The 21,299-nt window shown below is 35.7% G+C and overlaps 1 protein-coding gene across 10 annotated transcripts in view; it reads left to right on the top strand.

Moving 5' to 3' along the window:
* Positions 1 to 21,299, top strand: part of CSNK1G3 (casein kinase 1 gamma 3) — a 66,601-nt gene that overhangs the window by 16,330 nt on the left and 28,972 nt on the right. For 6 of the 10 annotated variants that reach the window (XM_032675522.1, XM_032675520.1, XM_032675523.1 and 3 more), the window contains exons 2-5: positions 971 to 1,042; positions 3,162 to 3,571; positions 7,554 to 7,594; positions 15,096 to 15,165. In XM_032675522.1, coding sequence (XP_032531413.1) covers positions 3,394 to 3,571; positions 7,554 to 7,594; positions 15,096 to 15,165 — 289 coding nt within the window. In that variant the 5' untranslated portion in view covers positions 971 to 1,042; positions 3,162 to 3,393. Of the gene's footprint in view, positions 1 to 970; positions 1,043 to 3,161; positions 3,572 to 7,553; positions 7,595 to 15,095; positions 15,166 to 15,706; positions 15,763 to 21,299 lie in introns of those variants that run through there. The other 4 variants (XM_032675529.1, XM_032675526.1, XM_032675530.1 and 1 more) reach the window with 4 other exon arrangements.

The raw sequence follows: 21,299 nt of genomic DNA on the forward strand, positions 1-21,299 counted from the left end.
GTATGGACCAGTAGCCTGGCTATCTTTTGCCATTGATCTCGTGTTTCTAAAACTGAGCTAGAGATTCCTTTTACACTTCTGCAGGTGTTAGGTGTGTGACTGTTGTCAGTCACCTGGAACATTGTCATCACTTTTCTTACTTGTCTTCACACATCCTCTCCTTGCTTTTCAGACAATCTCTCTATGGTGCTTGGGCAAGTATCAAATTACATCAGAAAAATAAGACCTCTAGTAGATGATGTTAGTTGGGCTTCTTAGTTACTCTGATATTACTTGCTTTCTTACAGGTCTTCCAGTCTTGTTTCACTTTTTATCCTCAGTCTATATGGAATGTTTCTAATGAAGATCTAATTAGTTTTCCTGCTATGTAATACTATTTTGACTTTTTTTTTCATAGATTCCTTGCCTTCTCTTTCTTTTTTTACTTGAACATAACAGTCATTTCACTCCTATGACATCGCTTTATTTACTTGGCTTTGATGGTGTGTTTGCCATTATACTGATATTTAGTCATATATTTTTTTAACCAAGAATGTTTACATCATAGCAATAGTCCCTAGTGCTGGGCTGAAAGTTATTGTTCAAGTGTGCTCATTTATGTTGACAGAGATGAAAAATGAAAATTAAACAGAAAATCAAGCTGTGAGATGGATGGCTTTTTTTTTTGGACAGCTTGCCCATACAACCCATGTAACTAGCACATATCAAGAAAAGGGATTTGTGTAATTTAGAATGCTTACACTGTATGTGTTATTTTTTCTCTTTAGGTGATGCATACTTTTGAATGATGTCTGATTTCTGAGCCTTATAAATTATGTTGAGTATGAAAAAAATCTGCTGGACTTTCCTTAAAAGTCTAAGAAAACTAATGCAATTCCAATAAGTTGTACTTTACTTGCATTTTGTATCAGAAGTTTTTACATGCCAAGTAATTACAAATACTACAAATACATATGTCTTTACCTTTTAGTGCTTTCCCTCTAGAATGTGAGCATTATGGTGAAGAAAAGATATTTCCATCAACAGTATAACACTGTCGTAGGTAAGTGCAGTATAAATAAATGAAAACCTTTTGTATTTCTAAGGTAAATACATCATAAAATGTTGTACAAGAACTTTAGTATGAAGAAAGTCATAAGTGCTGTACTTATTTCAAATTAGTTGCGGATTATTTTATTAGGAAATGTTGTAAGAGAACACTTGTGTCCTGGAGAAACTGTGACAGGAATGCTTGCATGTTTTCCTTTTAATATCTAGTGTGGGAAAAATGTATGGGACTTATGGTGTTTGTTTAGCAGGTATCCTATAAAAGGTACTAATTTCCGTTTACATAAGAGAGCATACCCATAATGTAAGTGAAATGGGAAGGATATAAGTTAGCATGTAATAGATTTGTCCAAATAATAGATGCATTTCTGGAAATTGAAATTCATGTTGATCATAATGTATTTGGAATAAGCAAACATAGGATTGCTTATTGTTAGTTCTCATTGAATATCCAGTAAAATATGGAACATAAGTATTTTTTTCTTCAGTATTTAAAATATATATATGCATTTTATTGCATCAGGTGTGCTGACCTTTCTAAGAACTAAATGGTGCCTGTGAAGTTCTATCTCAACACACTTAATGTCTAGTTTTATTTCTTCCCTAGCTTTTGTAACAATAGTGGTGAGGAAGAATGACCTGCTGTTTCCCATTGAGTCTATTCCTCTGAGGTCTGTGGTTTGGAAAGTGATGTTAGGGTATCTGGTGGTGGTGCTTAAACGTGAAAGGTTATGTAGTAGCCTAATGTGCTTCTCTTTTTCCCTTAAATGCTTCTGTCTATACCATAACACACCACTGCATTCATTCCTCACCTCTGAAGTCCTTTTCCCTTGCATTAAGCAAGTTGTCTTGGACTGGAATCTGCATTTGTTTTTTTTGGTTGCTCTCAGAACAAGTCTTTCATTTTCCTTTTCACAGTATTGTGGTCATTGGAAATTCTTTGCCAAACAAATTTCCATGTACTTCACTGTTCAGGTGACAGGTTAATTGGCTGTTGATTAATGATTTTTAAATATCATTTAGTTTTAATCACGGTATGAGTGCATATGATTCAACAGATGCAATTATTCAGGTGTCTGTTCATATTATTTGGTATATTTTCTCTACTTGCTCTTTGATTTTTGAAATGTAGTAAGCTATGAGGCAAGTAATAATTCTACTTTGTGAGAAATGGGTTTAAGAAATGAAAATGTCTTCTGCTCAAAGTATTTAAAATAAACTCCTGGTGACTACCTTTAAAATAGGCTGTAGCACATGAAATGCATTTTTTCAGAGGATGTTTTCTTTTACAGCAGTGTATTCCCAACATTGAAGCAAAGATAGCAAAATAATTTTGGACGGGTATTTAACTGGTCCTGAAATTTTGCCTATGTAGTAGCCAACTATCTTCTGGATTATGCGTTTTCACGTCATTAAATAGGAAACAATATCCCAAGTTTTCTTGGGGTTCTTTATTGCAGTAGTAAGATAACATTGTTTTTGCTGAAGTTTGTGTAGGAATTAGTGTCCAGTCAATGATGCTAAACAGTGGAGAAGGGGACTGGGGAAGCAAATTTATGACTTAAGTGTGGTAGAGTAGAATAAGTAAATATATTTTACTTTTAGATTCTAGGAGCTACTGAAAGAACTGAAGTGCCCTTGCCATGGATTTATAAATGTGCATCTCAGAAATTGTAATTTGGAAAAGATAATATATTTATATAACTTGCATGACTGCAGTGTGAGCATGTTCTTAAAACAAGAGATATTACTTGAGGGGGAAAAAAATTTAAATAAAATACTTTCTTTTGCAGAGCTGGCATAAGATGGATTGAGAGTCTAAGTGTCAATTTTAAGTGTGTTTATCTATTCAGGAAGTAGTTTTGTAGGGTGTTTTTTGTTGTTGTGGTTTTTGTTTTTTTTAATATCTGATGTATGAAGTGTTGAGATTTTTTAGCACACTTCAGTCACACCAATATCTCTTGCTATTACGTCCCAGAATCAGAGGCTTTAATTTTAAAGAAGTGCTTTTCATAGATCTGTAAAGCAAATATAATTAGTTACAGCTTAATTGTGTGACTAATTGAAGGGAAAGATAATTTTGTACAAGAATAACTTTATTTTTCTTTTAACAGAATTCCTGTAAATACTAGTAAGTGTTGCTGATGTAGTGCATTCTGGAGATACTACAGATCCTACAAAGGCTTTGCAAACAGGATGAACATGTTGCTGTTGACTGCTTACTGACAGTAACCAGCTGGGCACTTTCCTCATGATGTTTTCATTCTTACATTGTCCAATTGGAGTTTGCTTGTACTGATTTTTTAAAAAGAGGAAGAAATCAAAGTGGAGTACCGTAAACTTGACATGGAGAATAAAAAGAAAGACAAAGATAAGCCAGATGAAAGAATGGCACGGCCTAGTGGGAGATCAGGCCATAATACACGTGGAACTGGTTCTTCAAATTCTGGCGTGTTAATGGTTGGCCCTAACTTCAGAGTTGGTAAAAAAATTGGATGCGGTAATTTTGGAGAACTACGGCTAGGTAAGATCCTTGTTTCTGTATTTCAGTTTACATTATTCAAGGCCATTTTATGCACGGTAAACATGAAAATCTCTGTATGAATACACCATGCAGCTTTTCAAACTGCTTTGAAACTTCAGATGCACAAGGCAAATTTAAGCCATCTTTTGTGACTTTACCCTGCCAGTGCAAGCTCCATGGTTTGTGAAGAATCTCAGTAGCAGGAAACTTTCTGGGATTAAAAATGTTTTCTAAATACATGCAGTGCTATCCTAAATTCAGTCAGTTGTCTCTTCCAAGGTTCTGGAAGTTACTTCATGATTATTGTAGTTTCCTATATTTTTCTGACTTCCTGAAACAATTTATTCATTTGTATTTGATACTAAATATATGTGAGACACATCCCTCTCCTGTAAATCCAGTTTATAGTGCTGTGGTCTTGCAGATCTCTTCGAGATACTGTAGCAGGCGCTACAGCGTTTTTAGTAGCAGCAAACAACTTGGATTCCTTCCTTTTCTTTCTGGTGTAGTCAGGCCAAACACTGAGCTGCTGTTAGACATGGGCAGTGAAAATCCATCTGTAGAGAAAATTTGGGAGATGAATAATTCAGTCACTTCAGTTCCCCACTGAACAGATGGCTGAATATCAAATGGTGGAGAAAGCACAGACTGAGAAGGGACTATAGGGTTTTGAAGAATTTGGGCAGCAAAGCTGGAAATATGACCGTTTATTAAAGTAGGCACTAACTGTGTCTGTTTGGAAGACTGTATATTTAATTTTGGAGACTTGGATTTCCATGATGGACAGCATGATTAGCCACAGTTTTCAAGGTGTGTGAATTCTGTATGTGTTAACAAATTAACTTGACACCTAATGGCAAGAATTTATTCCAGTATTCTTGAAAGGCTTGAGTTAATGCAGTCCTTCAAGCTTTAAAGAGGGTTGGGTTTCAAAGTTAGATATTTGAGACTATGGTGGGCTATGTAGGTGTTGTTTCTGTTCATCTTTGCCTGCGGGACAACTACTACTCATTGTCCTTCAGGCAATATTTCTAATATAGTGCTTGCATAAAATATAACTTGTTTTAATATAGTGCATTCTGAGGGCTGTCAGGATGTAAACAAGCTTAGCAAATTAATACTGTAGAGGGATTAAAGACAATATTGCTGCAGTTCTGACTGAGGACACTGAATTTAACAATCTCAATAATAGGTACTCTTGTTATTTCTAGTAATAGTTAAACAAGATTGATACATTTTGACCTTTACATTGGTACATATGTGCCTTTGCAGTCCACAAGTCAAGCTGAAACTCTGTCTTTCAATCTTCCATAACTTTTGTATACTGGCTTTGAATGATAATTTTTGTTTCAAACCTCTCCGTGAACTAAATCAAACCAGAAGAATTAGTATTACATAAAGGCAACTATGAACTAATAAAGTTAATTTTTTCCTGTCTCTCATCTTGGTCACAACATCAAGAGTTAATTAAAAAGTAATATCAGATTAACTCATTTCCTTGCAGCAGGTACAGAGTGAAATAGTCTTTCATTTTAAATACAGTATTAATTTAGTTAACACATAGTCTGACAGTACTGAAATAAAATAGAACAAGGAAGTAAAAGAAATAGGAGGAAGATAGTAGGGGAGTGTACTGTCCTGCAGCAGTCACCAGGACAAGGGCAGCCTTTCTCATTTTAGTGTCTGTGGGTTGCATATCTACTAGAAGTTTCAGGGAGTCCTTGTATCTCCTCTTCGGGGCTCCTCTCTTGTGGCAGCCAGTGGCAAGTTCACCATAGAGCGCAATCTTAGGGAGGTGGTGGTCCTTCATTCTTGAGACATGCCCTGCCCAGCGCAGCTGTGTTCTCAGCAACATGGCCTCTATACTTGTAAGTGCTGCCAAATTCTTATTTATTATTATTTGTGAGGTAAGATGTTTTAAATGTAAGTTACTGAAAGCAGGAGTTAAGATTGGTATTATAGATTCTGATTTGTTTGTTATTTTTTTCATTTGTGTTGCTACAGTAGCAAGTATTTAGTGGGCACCTTTTCTACAAAGATGCACACAAGCACTTTGTTTCGTATACTTCTGCAAATCGGAATATTTCAGCATGTGTTTAAGGTCAAATCTTAGATACTTGAAGGAGGAATAAAGTTGTTAGAGTGGTGAAGTTCTGCTCAGGAGACAGAAATTCAGTTATGAATTGGTAGCTGTTGTAGTTCTTCCACTTGAGAAGAAAGCAATGATCAGACTTCAGTAGTGACTTGTGGATCCAAATGGTAGCAATAAAAATGTAGCAAATGACTATGATTTGCAGCCATTACCTTGAAAAAGACTAAGTTGTTTTGAATATTGGGCTGTTAATTTTAAGGGTCTTCTGAGTTATAGTTAAGATAAACTGATGGATTAGTAACAGAAAGCTTGTTGCTGTTGTGATGTATTACTCAGTACCTGTTGTGTGTTTAGAGACAGGTCAAATCTGCTCTTTGCCATATTTTAAAGCGACAATTGTCTTGACTCACCACATGGAAAGTTAAGGTACCTTCTGATGTTACTTCAGAATACATGTGTCATTACAGGATCTGGCTTCTGTAACCCTGTATCCAGTTACTTAACTGGAACTGGATTTGTTACCTACTCCAAGTAGCTGAATTATATATCTAATAGGTAGAGTGAGCAGGGCTCCTGCAAGAGTTTCTGTGAGTGTCTTATGGAGTGTAATACCATGCAGAGACACAGAAGCCTCTTCAAACAAAGTACACTTTTTATCAAAAATGTAACTGAAATGATCATGAGATAAGAGATAACCATTTAAGATGCCTGTATTTCCACTCTAGTCCCTGGAAAGGTCTTGGAATTACACACCATATTGGTGGTCCAGTTAAGGCATGCTGCTCATATTGATTATATGTCTGTTACTGTGCAGCTCTCAGGTAACTTGCTTTTGGTAAAGTTGATCTCTTAACAGACGTTATTTTATTGTATCTTGTTTCAGCTTTACAAAAGTACTCTGTTTTTTAAAATAAGAGTCAGACCTGAAATCCTAGTTTTTGACTGTCAGTGTAACTCGATTAGAGGATGGTGCTGATAACACCAAGGCAGGTTCAATCCCTACACGGACCATTAATGTAAGAGTTGGACTTGATAATCCTTGTGGGTCCCTTCCAGCTCAGAAATTCTGTGACTGTGACTCTGTGTAACTGTCTTTACAAGGAACTTTTTTGTCTTGGTCCATGTCTCTTCCCTGTTTGATTTATTTAACAAAATTGAGCTTAACATGGCAAATTCAGACCTGAGTAATATTACAGAGAAAAAAAGTAGAATTGTCATTAAAAATAATATATACTATATGCATTTGAAGGCTATAAAGAAACGAAAAGTGCTGGAAGTGACACCTTACTTTTTCCTTTATTTGCTGTTTTTAATTTTACACCTATAAAGCTTGTTATAGCATTTTAATCTTTGCGTACCATTTGAATTAGTGCTTGTTGAAATATGCTTATGTAGTTACAGAATCATTTTTAAAGCAGCAAATGCATTTTCCAAATGGAGTAAGCATATCAGTAATGTTCTTGTCCTGTCCTAACTTCTAGCTTAGTAAATTACAGAACTGAGGAAAGGAAAAGTCCTAATTAATTTGAACTTTGGTGTTTCAAAATCTTATGACAATATTAAAGTAAGTTTCAAATAGCAATAAAAATGAAAACGTGGAATATCACATTCCATTTATACTAATTTATCAATTTTCAAACTTTTTTTAGTACATAAAAATTTTACAAACTTGGTGACATAGCTGAAACTCTGAGTGAAATTGCCACTTCTTACACTATTCAAGAAAAAAGTTCTCTCTATGGTATTAGACTAATAAAGCTACATTTCTTAAGTCACTACCAGAAGACCTAGCACCTTAGATGAAAATGTTTCAAAGACTTTCTTGATGTTTAAATGGCATTTAACAGAAAAGCCAATGTCTCATGTTCTTGTTTTTATTCTTTTTTCAAGGAAAAAATTTATACACAAATGACTATGTGGCAATTAAACTGGTAAGTTAATATTTTTTTAAAGGATTTGGGATGAAAAACTAATCAAATTTTTCCTTTCATATATATAATAATTTGATTTCTTTAATGGAAATCTTGAATACTCTTGTATGATTTCATCGAAATAGATAAAAGCAGTTAGTGGTAGATGTAATTGTATATGTTGGCCATATTGAATAAAACCAGTGTTTAATTGCTGTCACTGTTCTCAAGGCTAAATCTGTGTTTGAAAAGTCTGATGATTTACAGCTGCTTCAAGGATACACTTGACAGTCATCTTAGTAGATTCCTTTGTTGTCCAATAAGTAGAGGAACAACAAATTAAATATGAATCTGACATCAAGTAACTACAGAGAAACTCCAGCAATTCTGCAGACTGCATGTAATTTAATGCCCTTACTCCTGCTCCAAACAGTTTTCCTCTTTATCCATTGGTATTTGCACATCACTTTTGGTGGACACGTTTTATTTGCAATGTTGTGTAATGTTTCTTTCACTTGCAAACATGGTAAATTTGGATGTTTTGTTAATGTATTCTTGTTCTGCTTTTCTCAATCTTTCATCAGAACTACTCTTGTAATGTCATAGTTTGCTTTTGGATACTTTAAACTTCTTGGTAAATTACTGTTTTCATAACCAAAGTATTTCACGATGAAATTCAGTTATTTACTTTTTATCACTGAAGGAATTTTAGGACTCCAGTTAATTTCTTGTTGCTGCAGTAGAACAGAACTTTTTTCATAGTATAGTATAGTCTCATAAAGTGAAAGGTATGTGGAAACAGAAATGCATGGCTTTAGATGAGAAATCTAAAAATCATTACAAACATAATAAACTTCTGAAAAATACTCCTGTCACTGTCCTTGCTTAGTAAAATATTTACTTTGAGAGTAGTTAAAGTTTTAAAAACATACAAGTTATGGTTTGAAATAGCAACATTGGATACAGTTTTGAGGGTTATTGTGCATTATATCAGATTAAAACTCATTTTGTTTTAACGTTTCTTGAACTTATTCTGTACGTCCGGTGAAACTTAGTAAACTTGGCTACCATTTAAACCCATTTCAACTGTCAAAAGATACTGTTCAGTGGCAACACTTACTGTATTGGTTTCCCAATAGCTCAATCTTATAGCTGTTTATTTCCAGCTGATCAAAAAGCTTGAAGTAACTTTTTTGTATAATTTAAAGTCACTAAAGAACCACTATAGTAAAACATGTCTGTAATTTACTACTACTGCTTAAAGAACTCTGAATATGAAGTTAACTTTTTGAGTTGTCCTCTTACATTAGTGGTGTGAAAGCCTGTAGTATCTTTGCAATAGAAAGCAGATGGAAGGAATCATAGTGAAAATCAACACTGGAGTTTGCATCATCATTTTAAGACAAAAATACATTTATTAGCTGGTAGAACTAGTGGGTTCTTTTAATATAGTTCTCCCTTGTTTGGTTTTCTTTCAGTATAACTTTCAGATCTTTTAAACTTGTTTCCAAATTGGAAAGGATTTGGTCACAAGATCCAGTCTTTTAAAAGCACTGCATCAAACTGTAGGATTTAGTTGGATTTTGCACTTTTTCTGTTTCTCCTATTTGAGGCAGTGCCAGGACTTTATTCTAACAGTTAGGTAGGTTGTACTTGCTGGAGGCATACCATCCTTGCCCTTTTGAAATGTAAGCCTTAGAGTTTTTCTCTGGCACTTACTAGTTCTGTGTTTTGAAAGCAGTCATTAAACCTATGCCTAGTCTTTGTTTTGTTATCCTAAATGAAGCACACTTTATTTCCTCTCTGTTTTGCATCTGTTGTAGTTCAACTTTAGCCTTCTTGAATGGGATTACTTGAATTATGTATGTATTACAGTTTGAGCAGTTACTCTTGGCAGGTATGGTTGTGGTAATCTCTCCGGCTATATCGTAAAATTGTGTTTGAATTCCTTGTGGTAGCATTCCATTGTTGACCTACTGTTGTCTTGTGAGCAGCAAGACATCTCCTATACCCGATGTTTTGTGATCAGTGGTAACCTTATATGCCAGTACAGGAGGACTGTGTGGGTTTCTCTGGGTTTATACAGCAGCTTTCAGGAGTACTTCTAATGTTAAAAGTAAGTGTTTGGCTGTTTTGACTTAACCTTTTCATTGTGTTGAATTAATATTTCCCTCATGGATGAAATTATACAAGAATGTTCCTTTTAATGATGCTTGTGGCAACTTCAAGACTTGCGTAACAAAACAGTTTATAATTTTTTCTATATGAGGCCCAAGGGTCATACAGTGTATGCATTTTAATGTATAATGTTAATATGTATTTATTATGGTAAAACAGCTACGGTTCCAGAATCTTACTCTTAATCTGGCTTCTTTCATTATGACCTGTTCTGGTTGGGGAGATACTCAAGTTAGGTTAGAATATACTTTTTTAAGAACTCGAATGAGACTCTTAAGAGCTGGAATTTATCAGTTGTGCCCTGTGTAGTGGTGTTTGTATGTTTTTTCTGATCTATTAGTATACAAATTGATTTCCTGTGGTTGGGTAGCCCTTTAGCAGTAACTATTTGGTATATATGAAGTCTACCTTTCCTGATCACTTCTTCATTTATTGTTGGATTCACTACTTTTATTACATGACCCTGTATTTGACCCTTAAACCTCCTATTCAGCTTTTTCTTCTTCACTCTTTTCTCCCTTTGACATGTTTCTCCATTGCCCAAACTTACCTCCTCTGCAGCACACTTAAACACTAAAAAAATACCAACTAAAAGAAACAACTTCTGCTTGAGCTTGTCATGATCCACCAGTAGGGGCTGTGATGTTTACTCTTAATCCTCGTTGGGCTGAACAAAGACACCAGGTCATGTGTCAGAGAGCTCTTGTGCTTCATTGTACAGTTGCCTTAATTCTGGCAACCAGCCCACTGCTTCGACTCAAAACGTGTTGGCTAACAAGCCCTTAAATTCTTACAATACTTTTCTTAAAAGTGGTGGCTAACAAGCCCCTAATTTTGTACAGTACACTTCAATAAGCTCTCAACTCCAACAGCAAACTTCTCAAACGTGCTGGCTCACAAACCACAAAACACTATTTCAGTTCTCAGAGGTGCTGGCTGCTGACCCACGACACACTTCCACAACTCACCACTCCCACAACAAACTTCAGTATGGGGTAGAATATGATAGCTGTGCTTTTCCCATGCAAAGCAAGGGAGGAGAGAAATAAAGGTGGAAAAGAGAGAGAAAAAAGAAATTCACTTGTTTGTAAATTCTGTGTTGGTCCTGCTGTGTGGATGGTCTGGAGGTGGGATAGCAAGACAAAATGAGAGAGTGAGAGGGACCAGTCTGCCTCCTTTTATAGTCAACATTAACTAGACCTTTCCTGCCGTTTTGTTCATGCGTGCACAGCCAGCCCTTTAAACCCTTCTCCGGGGAGCGACTTGAGGCGAGAGACTGAGCACAAGTCTCAGGTAGAGCAGGAAGGTGGCTCGGAACAGTGCTGCCCCACCTCCATGGGACCCTCTCTTCCAATCACACTTTTTCTGTTATAACCATCACAATGTTTAAGACGAAACATGGTTATGCCTGGTCCTCCACAGAGCTGCTTCTGGAAATAAGTAAATTTTTCTTTCTTTGTGTGAAAGATAGCAAGTTACAAAGTAGTCATTGCTGCCTTTAAACTGTAATCTTTAAGGCGCTGATTCATTAGTCCACTGTTAAGATTTGAATTGCTAAAATAAATGAGATATGTTTGGAAAGAAGATTGCACTTGGTTTCAAGATTAGAATGCCTTCTTCCTCCTTTTTTTGGTTTCAAGGAATTACCGCAGTCTAGAATGATACTTTTCCGCATCTCTTTAGGAGGTTGTAGTAAATATAAATCCTAGTGCACGTCTGCTTAAGAGACTGGTCTTTTCCTGTAACGAAAGAATTTTTTACCTGAAAATAGTTTTTGTTTGCCATTGCTTAAGAAAGTGTGAGGCAGAGACTCTGAGCAGTAGTTCCCACTGTATACCCATATACACACACCCGTATACACACACCCGTATACACACACCCGTATACACACACCCGTATACACACACCCGTATACACACACCCGTATACACACACCCGTATACACACACCCGTATACACACACCCGTATACACACACCCCCATACTGAGCAGGAGTTCCCACTGACTGACTTAAAAACATGAAAAGTGGATACTAGCTGATTATTGATATTTTGCTTTGGGTTATCATAGTTCTCGTAAACTTCAAACCTTACAGTTCAAGTAAACTGCTTTTTCAGAGCCCTTTAGAAGGGCAGTGACATGTCTTCAAAATGGTATAGTAGTTTATTCTAAGTATTTGGGACAAAAATAATTGTGAAAAAATACATTATGGACTTGAAACAGATTTCAGATTTCAGGTGTCTTTATCCTTTTATTTGAACGTATAAACATCCCACAAAAGAAAAATAGGAAGGAAAAAACTTGGCTCAGAAGACCCTGTCTGATAAACTAAGGAGCTGTTGTGGGGCTTAGTAAACTGCCCACTGATTCTTTGATGGGAGCAAGATCCCATGTCCCTTGTTAAGAGAGAAAAGATCTTTTGCAGAGAAAAGGTGTCTAGGTTTTAATACTGAAACTTTAAAATAATTAGAGTTGAATATAAAAGCAGTGTAGAGAAGGTCATTTACAGAAACATGGCAAATCCCAGAACAGTTCTTTCAGGATACTTTAGTGAAGGCATGAGCTTATGTAAGTAAAACACACTAGTAAAATACACTAGTTTATTTTGTTAAGCAGAGAAATTGACTTCAAAGTCCTCTGGGATTAACATGATATTTGAAGAGTTATGTGTTCCCAAGCTTATTTTTTACATGCCGAAATGTACAGAAACACTAATGTGTGTACTGAAACACTGATGTACCGAAAGTAAAGAATCGTGTTTTGCCATTTCTTTTTTTATTCTTGTAGAAAGAAAAATTGTAGGTGAAGAGCTTATCGTGCTTGCCTTTCACATGTTTTGTTGAACAAGTTGATGTATTTCTTTTGCATGTCTGGAGTTGCAGGAAGATATCTAAACATCCTTACAAAAGTAAGGCAATTCCTAAAGGCTACCATCTAGTGAATGGAATGCAAGTACATATTACCACATTTTGTTCACCTTTACTACAGGGAGTAAAATTATTTAATTGTCCCTCAAAGTTGAACTTTAGTCTTTGGCTGTTACGTAGTTGTCAAGTAGACTTGCTTGACTGTTTGAGAACATTGCCTTCTGGAGGCTTATCAGGACTGTTTCCTGCAGATGACCAGAACACGCAGTGCTCATGAAGAAGTAGATGTGTATGTCAAAAACTGGAAGCTGTTTCTTTTCCCTAAAACAACTTTTTGTGTACATTTATTCATGTAAATGTCATACATACAAACTATTTTTCATCTTTTTTATGGGACCATCTTACAGCATTGAGAGGCTATTAAGTTGTTAATGTACTATCAATTGAGACAAAACTGTATAATTGAACAAAGTTAAACTTAATTAAGCCAGTGTCTTGTGTTATTATAATCAGCAGACATGCAGAGTTTTGTGGAATAAAATATTTTCCTTATAGCAGGCAGAATCACAACTTTTAATTAGACACTATGTAGAGAGTGATGTATTTTGTAACTAACAGACTTTTATAACACTGCTACAGGCAAACTAGTAGCTAAATTTGCGTGGTTTTGTGAACGGTTAAAATGTTTAAATAAATGCATTATAATGGATTTACTCATACCTCTGAAAGCTGAGTACTAAAGGTTGATAGTTGCACTGATTTGCTTAGGCTCATGTTTACAGTAAAGTGTTTTGTTTGAGAATATCTGTCTTCAATACTTGATCATAAATTTCATGTGTGCTTCTCATAAACTGTAACTAGGATTGTCTGGAGGCCCAGCTAGTCTTGCTTAGTAATTAATTTTTTGAAGGATAAACTCTGTCTTTTTTAGAGGGTTCTTTCTCACTTCTTTGGAAAGGATGACAGCGTTCAGCTATGATGAATGCTCTGAAGCATAAAAAGCATATAGTAAATTCTATTTCTTTTTTGCAGAACCTGTTACATTGGTCTTTCTTTACTTTTAGGCATCAACCTTTGGCATCCTGGCAACATTGATTTACTGACAGGGACTTTGACAGGAATTGGAAACACCAGAGTGTTTGAATGAGATGGGTTGAGAAAGAGGACTAAGTTTCTCATGATTGCACATAAGCTCATAGTTCTTATGCCCTGGATATGACATTAGGAAACAACACAGGTCGATAAACTCATAGCTTCTGGCTAAGATTGTGTGAGGAAAATGATGACCACCTTGCCCAAACTTTTCCAGAAAATTGACATCCAGCATTATCAGTTATTGCTGCTAGCTGTATTAAAAGACTTACCAAGTATGTGCTGCAGTTCTAGTAGTAACAGATTGTGTAATAATAATGCACAGATAATGTCCAAATTATCACTGGTGCATTGGCAGATCACAGAATCAGTTAGGCTGGAAAAGACTGTTGAGACTGAGTCCAGCCTATGACCGAACACTGCCATGTCAATAAGTGGCAATAAGTGCCACATCCAGTCTTTCTTTAAATGCTTCCAAGGATGCTCCACCACCCTGGGCAGCCTGTTCCAATATCTAATTACCCTTTCAGTAAAGAAATTCTTCTTAATGTCCAACCTAAATCTCCCCTGGCTCAGCTTAACCTTAAGACTGTGTTACATATCACAAGAAACTAGGCATATCTTCTAAACAAAAGAAACCCTAGGAAGTTACTTCAAGAATCTTGTGGTAAAGTACCTTTACTTTGCAAAGGGAGATACTCAAGAAGTTAGGGCTTTCATTTAGGTTCTTTGTGTGTTCCTGTGCTTCATCCTAGGAGTGCTGATCTATAAGACTTGACATGCTAGCATGTCGAACACAGAACTAAGATTTCATTAACCTACATAAATTATGTTTAAAAAGGCAAGATTTAAACTACAAACTTATTCTGGGGCTTTTCTTTATTTTGGATTTATAGTTAGGATGGTGATACTCAGTTTCTGCTAAGCTTGTTACTATTTGGTGAAAGGATTCGGTATTTTTTGTTAAGATGCTAGGATAAAACATTTTTTAATAAGGATACATTTATTGTGGCATAGGTTTTTGGAGAGTCTTTTCAAGCTGTTAGGTTGCATATCAATATCACTTTTTGAGAACTGCAAGACATAACACGTACATACTTTGGAGTGCCATGCTATTTTTCAGGTATTCCACTGTGGGTCTATGCTTTGGTTTGCATGTTGGACCCCAGTCCAGTGGAGCCATGCAAGTTATAATTGGCCCTTTATGCACTAGTGTCACCTGAGGGAGGCTTCATTTTCTTGGTTTCTTAATTGCCAGTAATTTTGGAAAAAAACATTCAAACTTTCTATGTGGCTTGGAAACAGTAGGGCTAGTTTGGCTGGTAGTAAGTTAGTATATTAGTTTTTAGGCTTTATTTTAAATGTTGTTTTTGTTTTTAAATCAGGAGCCAATGAAGTCGAGAGCACCACAGCTACATTTGGAATACAGATTCTACAAGCAGCTAGGATCTGGAGGTAAAAAGGAGTGTTACGCATTTTACTGTGATGTAATCCAGGCTCAATTTTTGACAGAAGTTTTTGGATTTAGGGTATAAATCTACTTTATAAAGTATTCTTAGTTACTTAAAGCAGAAAGAAACCCCATGAGTGAGTGGATTAATGTATAAATTTTTTCAAGTGTTGTAACACATTTTTGTTCTATTCTTTAATTTAAAATGTGTTTATGGAATCCTATTTAATGAATCTTAACTGTCACAGCATTTGTCTGCATATGGGTATACCTTAAACTAAGTAGTCTGAGACTATTCCCAGTGCATTCTCTTTGAATAAACACTGCAGATCTCCAAACTGCTGATTACTAATCACGTATTTTTATTTAAAGTTGCTGTGATACTTCAATAGCTTCAGACTCAAGTTAGCTTTACTTCACTTTTTTTGATACAGTATATATTGCTGCTTGCTAGTTTTAAACCTCTTAAATACTTCTGTAAAAAGTTTAAATGCAGTTTAATATTTGAATTTCTCATTTCGCTCCCCTTGGTGCTTTTATACCCAGAAGTACTCTTATGATGGTCGCCTGAATGATCCAATTGTCACCTTTTGCTTTTATAGGTGAGCAATACCTAAAACTTCTCACATATTTTTGTGCCTTTCACAAAACTGCATATAATCAGTTAGCAAGATGTGAAGCTTCTTAAACTAGGAAAGTGAGAGCAGATATTCTCTAAATCAGTTGTAACCTAGGAAAAAAACCTTATATCTTTTCCTTGAAAATGTTCCTTTAATTCCTAGAGTAGGTCATGTAGTTAGCTATTTTCCCATTTTTTACTAATATAGAAGTTTATAGTATGAATGGGCTACTAACTGGCTTTTTACATGCATGCTCAGGTGGTTTTTTTGCAAAGGCAGCCTGGATTTTGTGACTGATTTTAGTTATGCTTAAACTGGTATAAAATGCTAGTCATGTCTGAAAGTCAGGGAATACCACTTTCATTTTGTTGCCTTGAATGTGTGTGCATTATAATGACTTTTAATACTTTTTAAATACCACTTTCACTTTTTTACTTAAAATTCAGGATCATATGTTCATTGCTGCAGTGGCCTGGATAGTGTTTCTCTAATTTAGTAGCTTTCAACATTTTTTTATGTTCTTTAAAGGCTTTCTCTGGTGAAACCTACCTTCTAATATGTTCAATTGATATAGAAAATTTTTTTGATGCTGTGAGGATGAATGCTTTGCAGCCAGGAATCTTTAGAGACAGCTCTTGGCAAGACATGACATGGTGTATTCCTCTTCATAGATGGAAGATAAAATTGCAGATATCTAGTAAAAATGTTGAGTCTTAAATGCTTGCTAATTGGAGAATGTCATCAGAATATGATGTCTGGGTGTTCTTTCGTTAGTGGTTATAAATTGTCAGCATACCCTGGATAGACTAGCATTGTGAAATAGCTAATAAGTGCAAAGCTGAGATCTTAAGTACTTAACTGATGGGTAATGACAACCTACAAGTTAGGGACTGTACCGAGCTGTGAAAACCAAGGTGTAACTATCTAAAATTGGAAAGGAGCTGTGTATTGGAAGTAAGAATAAAGCTGTAATTTCTAGTTCAGACTTCAGAAATTAGGCAGTGCTTCTCAGAGGTAGGAACCCTAATGGGAATATTTCTTGGGTAAAAAATGTCTTAGTGAATGTAACTTTGTATACATTTTTGTTTACTGAATAAAGTAAGATAAAGATAAAGCTGGTGACTTACTGAGCTTCGTCAATATTTGTGAAGAACCTTGTCTTAGACCTCTTCTGTTTTTGCAGTAACCTGCTTTTATTCAAAAGTGAAAGCCTGCCCCAGCACATACAGAACCCTGAAAGCTCCTTTCTGAGCCTTTCTCAGGTACACACTTGAGGCTTGTGGTAAAGGCTCGCTGAGAAGAAATATTCTTTTTCCTATCTTCTACTTAGAAGTTGAAAAAATTGCTGATTCCTTACCTTTCTGCAGCAGTCTCTTTCTCCATCTTTGCAGGAGTTGGGTCCTCAAGCCCAGGAAGTTACGCAGTCTAAGATTCTTCAAGAAAAAAAGTTGCAGTATTATGTATTTTCTGTTCTCATGTGATCTGTGGCAGTTGGTTTACTGATTTTTCGTAAGATGCTTGTTTACTATCAAGCATAGATTTAAGAAATTTTGTCACATGAACAGTTGGAAAACATAGTGTTGGAAAATTGGTGGACCAAGTGATAAATTCAGGAAGCAGCTAATCCTTCCTAGAACATGAGATATTAAAAAATCTTATGCTAGATCTATCCATGAGGACAGTGTTGCCTCACGGGCAGTGCTGTACTTTTGTCAGAGCAAGAGTAGATTAAAGGAAGTGATCTTCAGTGTGCAAGTTGCAGAAGAGTCTATCATAGGAGGTATAAAAGTAGTTGTTACTGCTGGAAGAAATTTCAAGTATAGTAATTGTGAGCAGATGGGAGGTTTCTCTGGTACATAATTACCACACTAGCAGTCACAATTGTCTGAAGCCTTCTGGCTTTTAAGTCCCTAAAAATCAACATTTGCAGGCTTTCTTAATTACAATGAAGTAATCTTTTCCTTAGCAGTTTTTGTTTATTCAGACAACCTTTTTGTAGTTTGGTTGATAGCTTTATAACTGTGTGGACTGGGTATTTTGCATTTAATTGTACAGAACTGTGCTTCCCCTTCTCATGTTTACATGTATTCATGTATATTAATAGCAAGTGACTACTATAGTTTCAAAAGCAACTGGAGAAAAGGGGGTAGTACTCCCTTTCTTTCCCACTCTTGTAAGCAGAGCCATTATTTTCTGAATTCTCAGTTATGCTACAAACTGACTTGTGCTTAGTGTGAAATAACCTGATGCTTAAGGGATAAAATTCCTGTAGCCCCTGTGAAATCCCACTGTGTTTGGAGATGGCATGGGGAGGAGGGAGTCACATTAACATGGCAATGAATAGTTCTGGAAGAAAATGAGGTTATTTTCCTGCAAGATCTCCCTGAAAGCAAATAATGAAACTGTTATTAGGATTACAGATTATTTTACCTTCCAGCCCTTTTCAACAGAACTCCTTTGTGCTTCCTCTGCTCTTGTGGACCTCCTTGAAGAGGAGGAAGAAGTAGCATTTTGAAATTGTATGTTTTCTTGGTATTCCCTTGTCTCAAGCCAGTATTTGTCTACTGCAAATCTCTTTATTTATTCTTATAATATCCCTTTTTCTTTCTTTTCTAGTGACCTTGTGGCTTAGATTTTTTTTTTTTAAGATATTTTATTAATTTCTGTGGAAAGAATCTTGCTATTCTCTGTCTTGAATGCCATGAAGATGGAAGACATGCTTGAGTGGAAAAAAATTTGGAGGGATCTTTTATAGTTCTGCTCCCTGAGAGAATAAGGAAAAAAATAGACATGAAATATGATAGATATGCAGTTTTTATATACAGGACTTTTAAACTGTATTAATTCTTTGTATTTAATAAAAAGTACTCTTGACTTGCATGGATAATTATTAACATTTCAGTGTATTCCTTTGGAGAGAATCTGCTCATAAAGAAGGTTTACCTTTACTCTTAAATATACTTTTTATTGATTATACCTCCTAAGGAGTTATATCTCCTAAGGAGTCTTTCTGCTGTGCCTTTTGCAATCGGATATGTCTGTCTCGCATTGGCCTCAGTAACCACCAGTGTGCTTGTAACAAACGTGGATAGAGCCTTCCCAAATCTTCGTTCGTGAAGCCCAGCCACGAGTGATGAAAACTTTTTATTGATGTGCCTATGCACGTGCAGTATCATGGAGGTGTTTGTCAGGAAAAAGAAAAGTGAAGAATCTTTCCTAAACAGGAAACATTTTATGTACTTTTGGGTTTTTTTTGAAACATTATTAATTATTCATGCAAATAGACCTAAAACTTATTAAAAATAGTTCTTAAATTAGTCTGAAGATGTGGCTCATCTTAGTCTCATCATTATTTAGCTTTCCTTTAGCTTTTTTCTTTTCTGACATAATGTTGTCATTCAGTAGCTATGAGCATGTTTTCCTCCTGAAGTTTGAGATCATACAGTCAGTATGTAGAAATTTCTAGCCAACTGAATGAGCGGCATACGGATGGAATTTAAAATATCTTCTAATAAAATGTGTTAAATGTGTATTTTCTTGAATATTCGAGTATGAATTGTAAGAAAAACTGATATGTTACCAAAAGCACAGTACTACAAGTAAAACTATTGCTGAATTCTTACCTGAAATTGCACTGGGACTTTTGGAATTAATAGAAAGCAGTTTTGTATTTTTTATTGATTTCTGAATTCATCTTTTATACTATCAGTCTTTCTTTGCACAATTAGAAGATGAGCTGTAGGTGTATTTCATGTACTATGCCCATAATTTAACTGCACTTAAGTTCATTTTCCTAGGAGGGGCTGAGAAGGAGAGGGGTAAACAGTAACTGCTGCCTCAATTTAACTACAGCAAAAAAATACTGAGTAAAACCGAGGTTTTTAGTGTGGGATTTTTTTTCAGTTAAAAAAGCCCTTATTGGTGAAAACTTAAAATGCTTTTATTCTTTAACAGCTAGGCATTTACAGTATGGTACAGTTCCCTTTTGCAGAAAGCAGTCAGTAAATTAAAGAAATCAGGTGTTATGTGTTGAAGAGTGTAAAAACTATTCGACTTTTTGTTGTCTGATTTTTCTAACGTGTCTTAATGCAGGAGTAGTTATCATAATGGCTGCGAGTCTTTCAAGTGAATGAAGACTCTTTTGTACTTACTCATCTGGAGTGGAACAAAGGAATGGCAGGAGCTTCTGCTACTTAAGGTATCTTAGTAGAGCTCCTGTCCCTGTGCTGCTGTTAAAACAGACTTACTATAGTACCTGTCTAGAGCAACGAGGGGTATCCACTGTTAGATTTTATTCTTTCATTTGAGGCCATTTTTAAAAGAGACAAAGATCTGTTCAGCTGTTGATTATCCTACTGGTCAAACTGCTGTATTAATATTTCAGAGAAGGCAGATGCTCAGTATTGTAAATCGTATTTTATTTTTCTTAACTTTTGTACTTATGTTCTTTTAGCTGAAATCTAGTTAACACTTCCACTCTAAAAGCTGTAAAAACTTACAGGGTGACTATTGACCAGTAAATGTATAAAATACATATTTGTGTACTACAGAAAAAGGTGTTATACTTCAAAAGGCTATGGCCACTGAGAAGTGAATGCTAAAAGTATGGCATTCTGTCTGTGAGTCTTTTTGTGATTCACTACCAACAAGCATGTGGTTAATGTGCTCTGCATTGCTATCTAAAAGTATGCTTTTCAGTTTTGACGTTGTGAGAGCCTTCTTTTACAGCGGTAGTCAAAAAGTTGCTGTTGGGTTAGTGGTTGAAGAAGATTGCAGTGCAGGCATAATGTGATTTTGGAAGGTACAGAAATGTTACCAGATCACTTGTGTACATATTGGCTAGTAAGAACAGGTCTGTAGGTAATCTTGAGAAGCTGCAGCCAGGGAAGTACAAAGCATTTGTGTACGGTGGTCAGCTGCTGATGCAGAGCTGTGGAGTCTGCTCCATTTTGGTAGTCAAGCTCAGTAGAATATTTATTTTAGCTTTTAAAGCATGTCAGGATTTGTCAGACAATTGTGTTTTGGTTTGGGAATGTAGCAATGTGACTTTGAAATACTCTGAATTTCTGATTTTGAGGGGGCAGAGTGCCTTAAGGCTAGAGACTGAATGCTTCTTTGTTATGAGGTGCTTTATACACAGCTTTAAATGCTGCTATTTATGGTTTTTTCCTTGTTCTCTGTGTTGGAAATGTTTGATGGTTTGAAGGCCAAGAATGAGGTTCAGTACTTCAGTGTTTAGTGCTTTTTCTTCTAGGTAAAGACAAAAACATTCATGGTAACAAAATTGTGATTCGTCATATAATTTCAATTCAGACCAGTGTTAGCTGGTGTGTATGAGACCCAAGTGTGCTGTGATATCTATGCATTTTTTTTGTACACCTCTATTCAGGATATAGAATGCATGAAGCAGATATTGGCACTAAAAGACAGGCTATCTTTTGTATTCAAGATAATTACAGGTGATTTTTTTTTTTTTTGATCTGTCACTGGGAGAAGGCAATGGGATTTCAGATTGCTAG

This window comes from Chiroxiphia lanceolata, chromosome Z (genome assembly GCF_009829145.1).
Source record: "Chiroxiphia lanceolata isolate bChiLan1 chromosome Z, bChiLan1.pri, whole genome shotgun sequence".
NCBI lineage: Eukaryota > Metazoa > Chordata > Aves > Passeriformes > Pipridae > Chiroxiphia > Chiroxiphia lanceolata.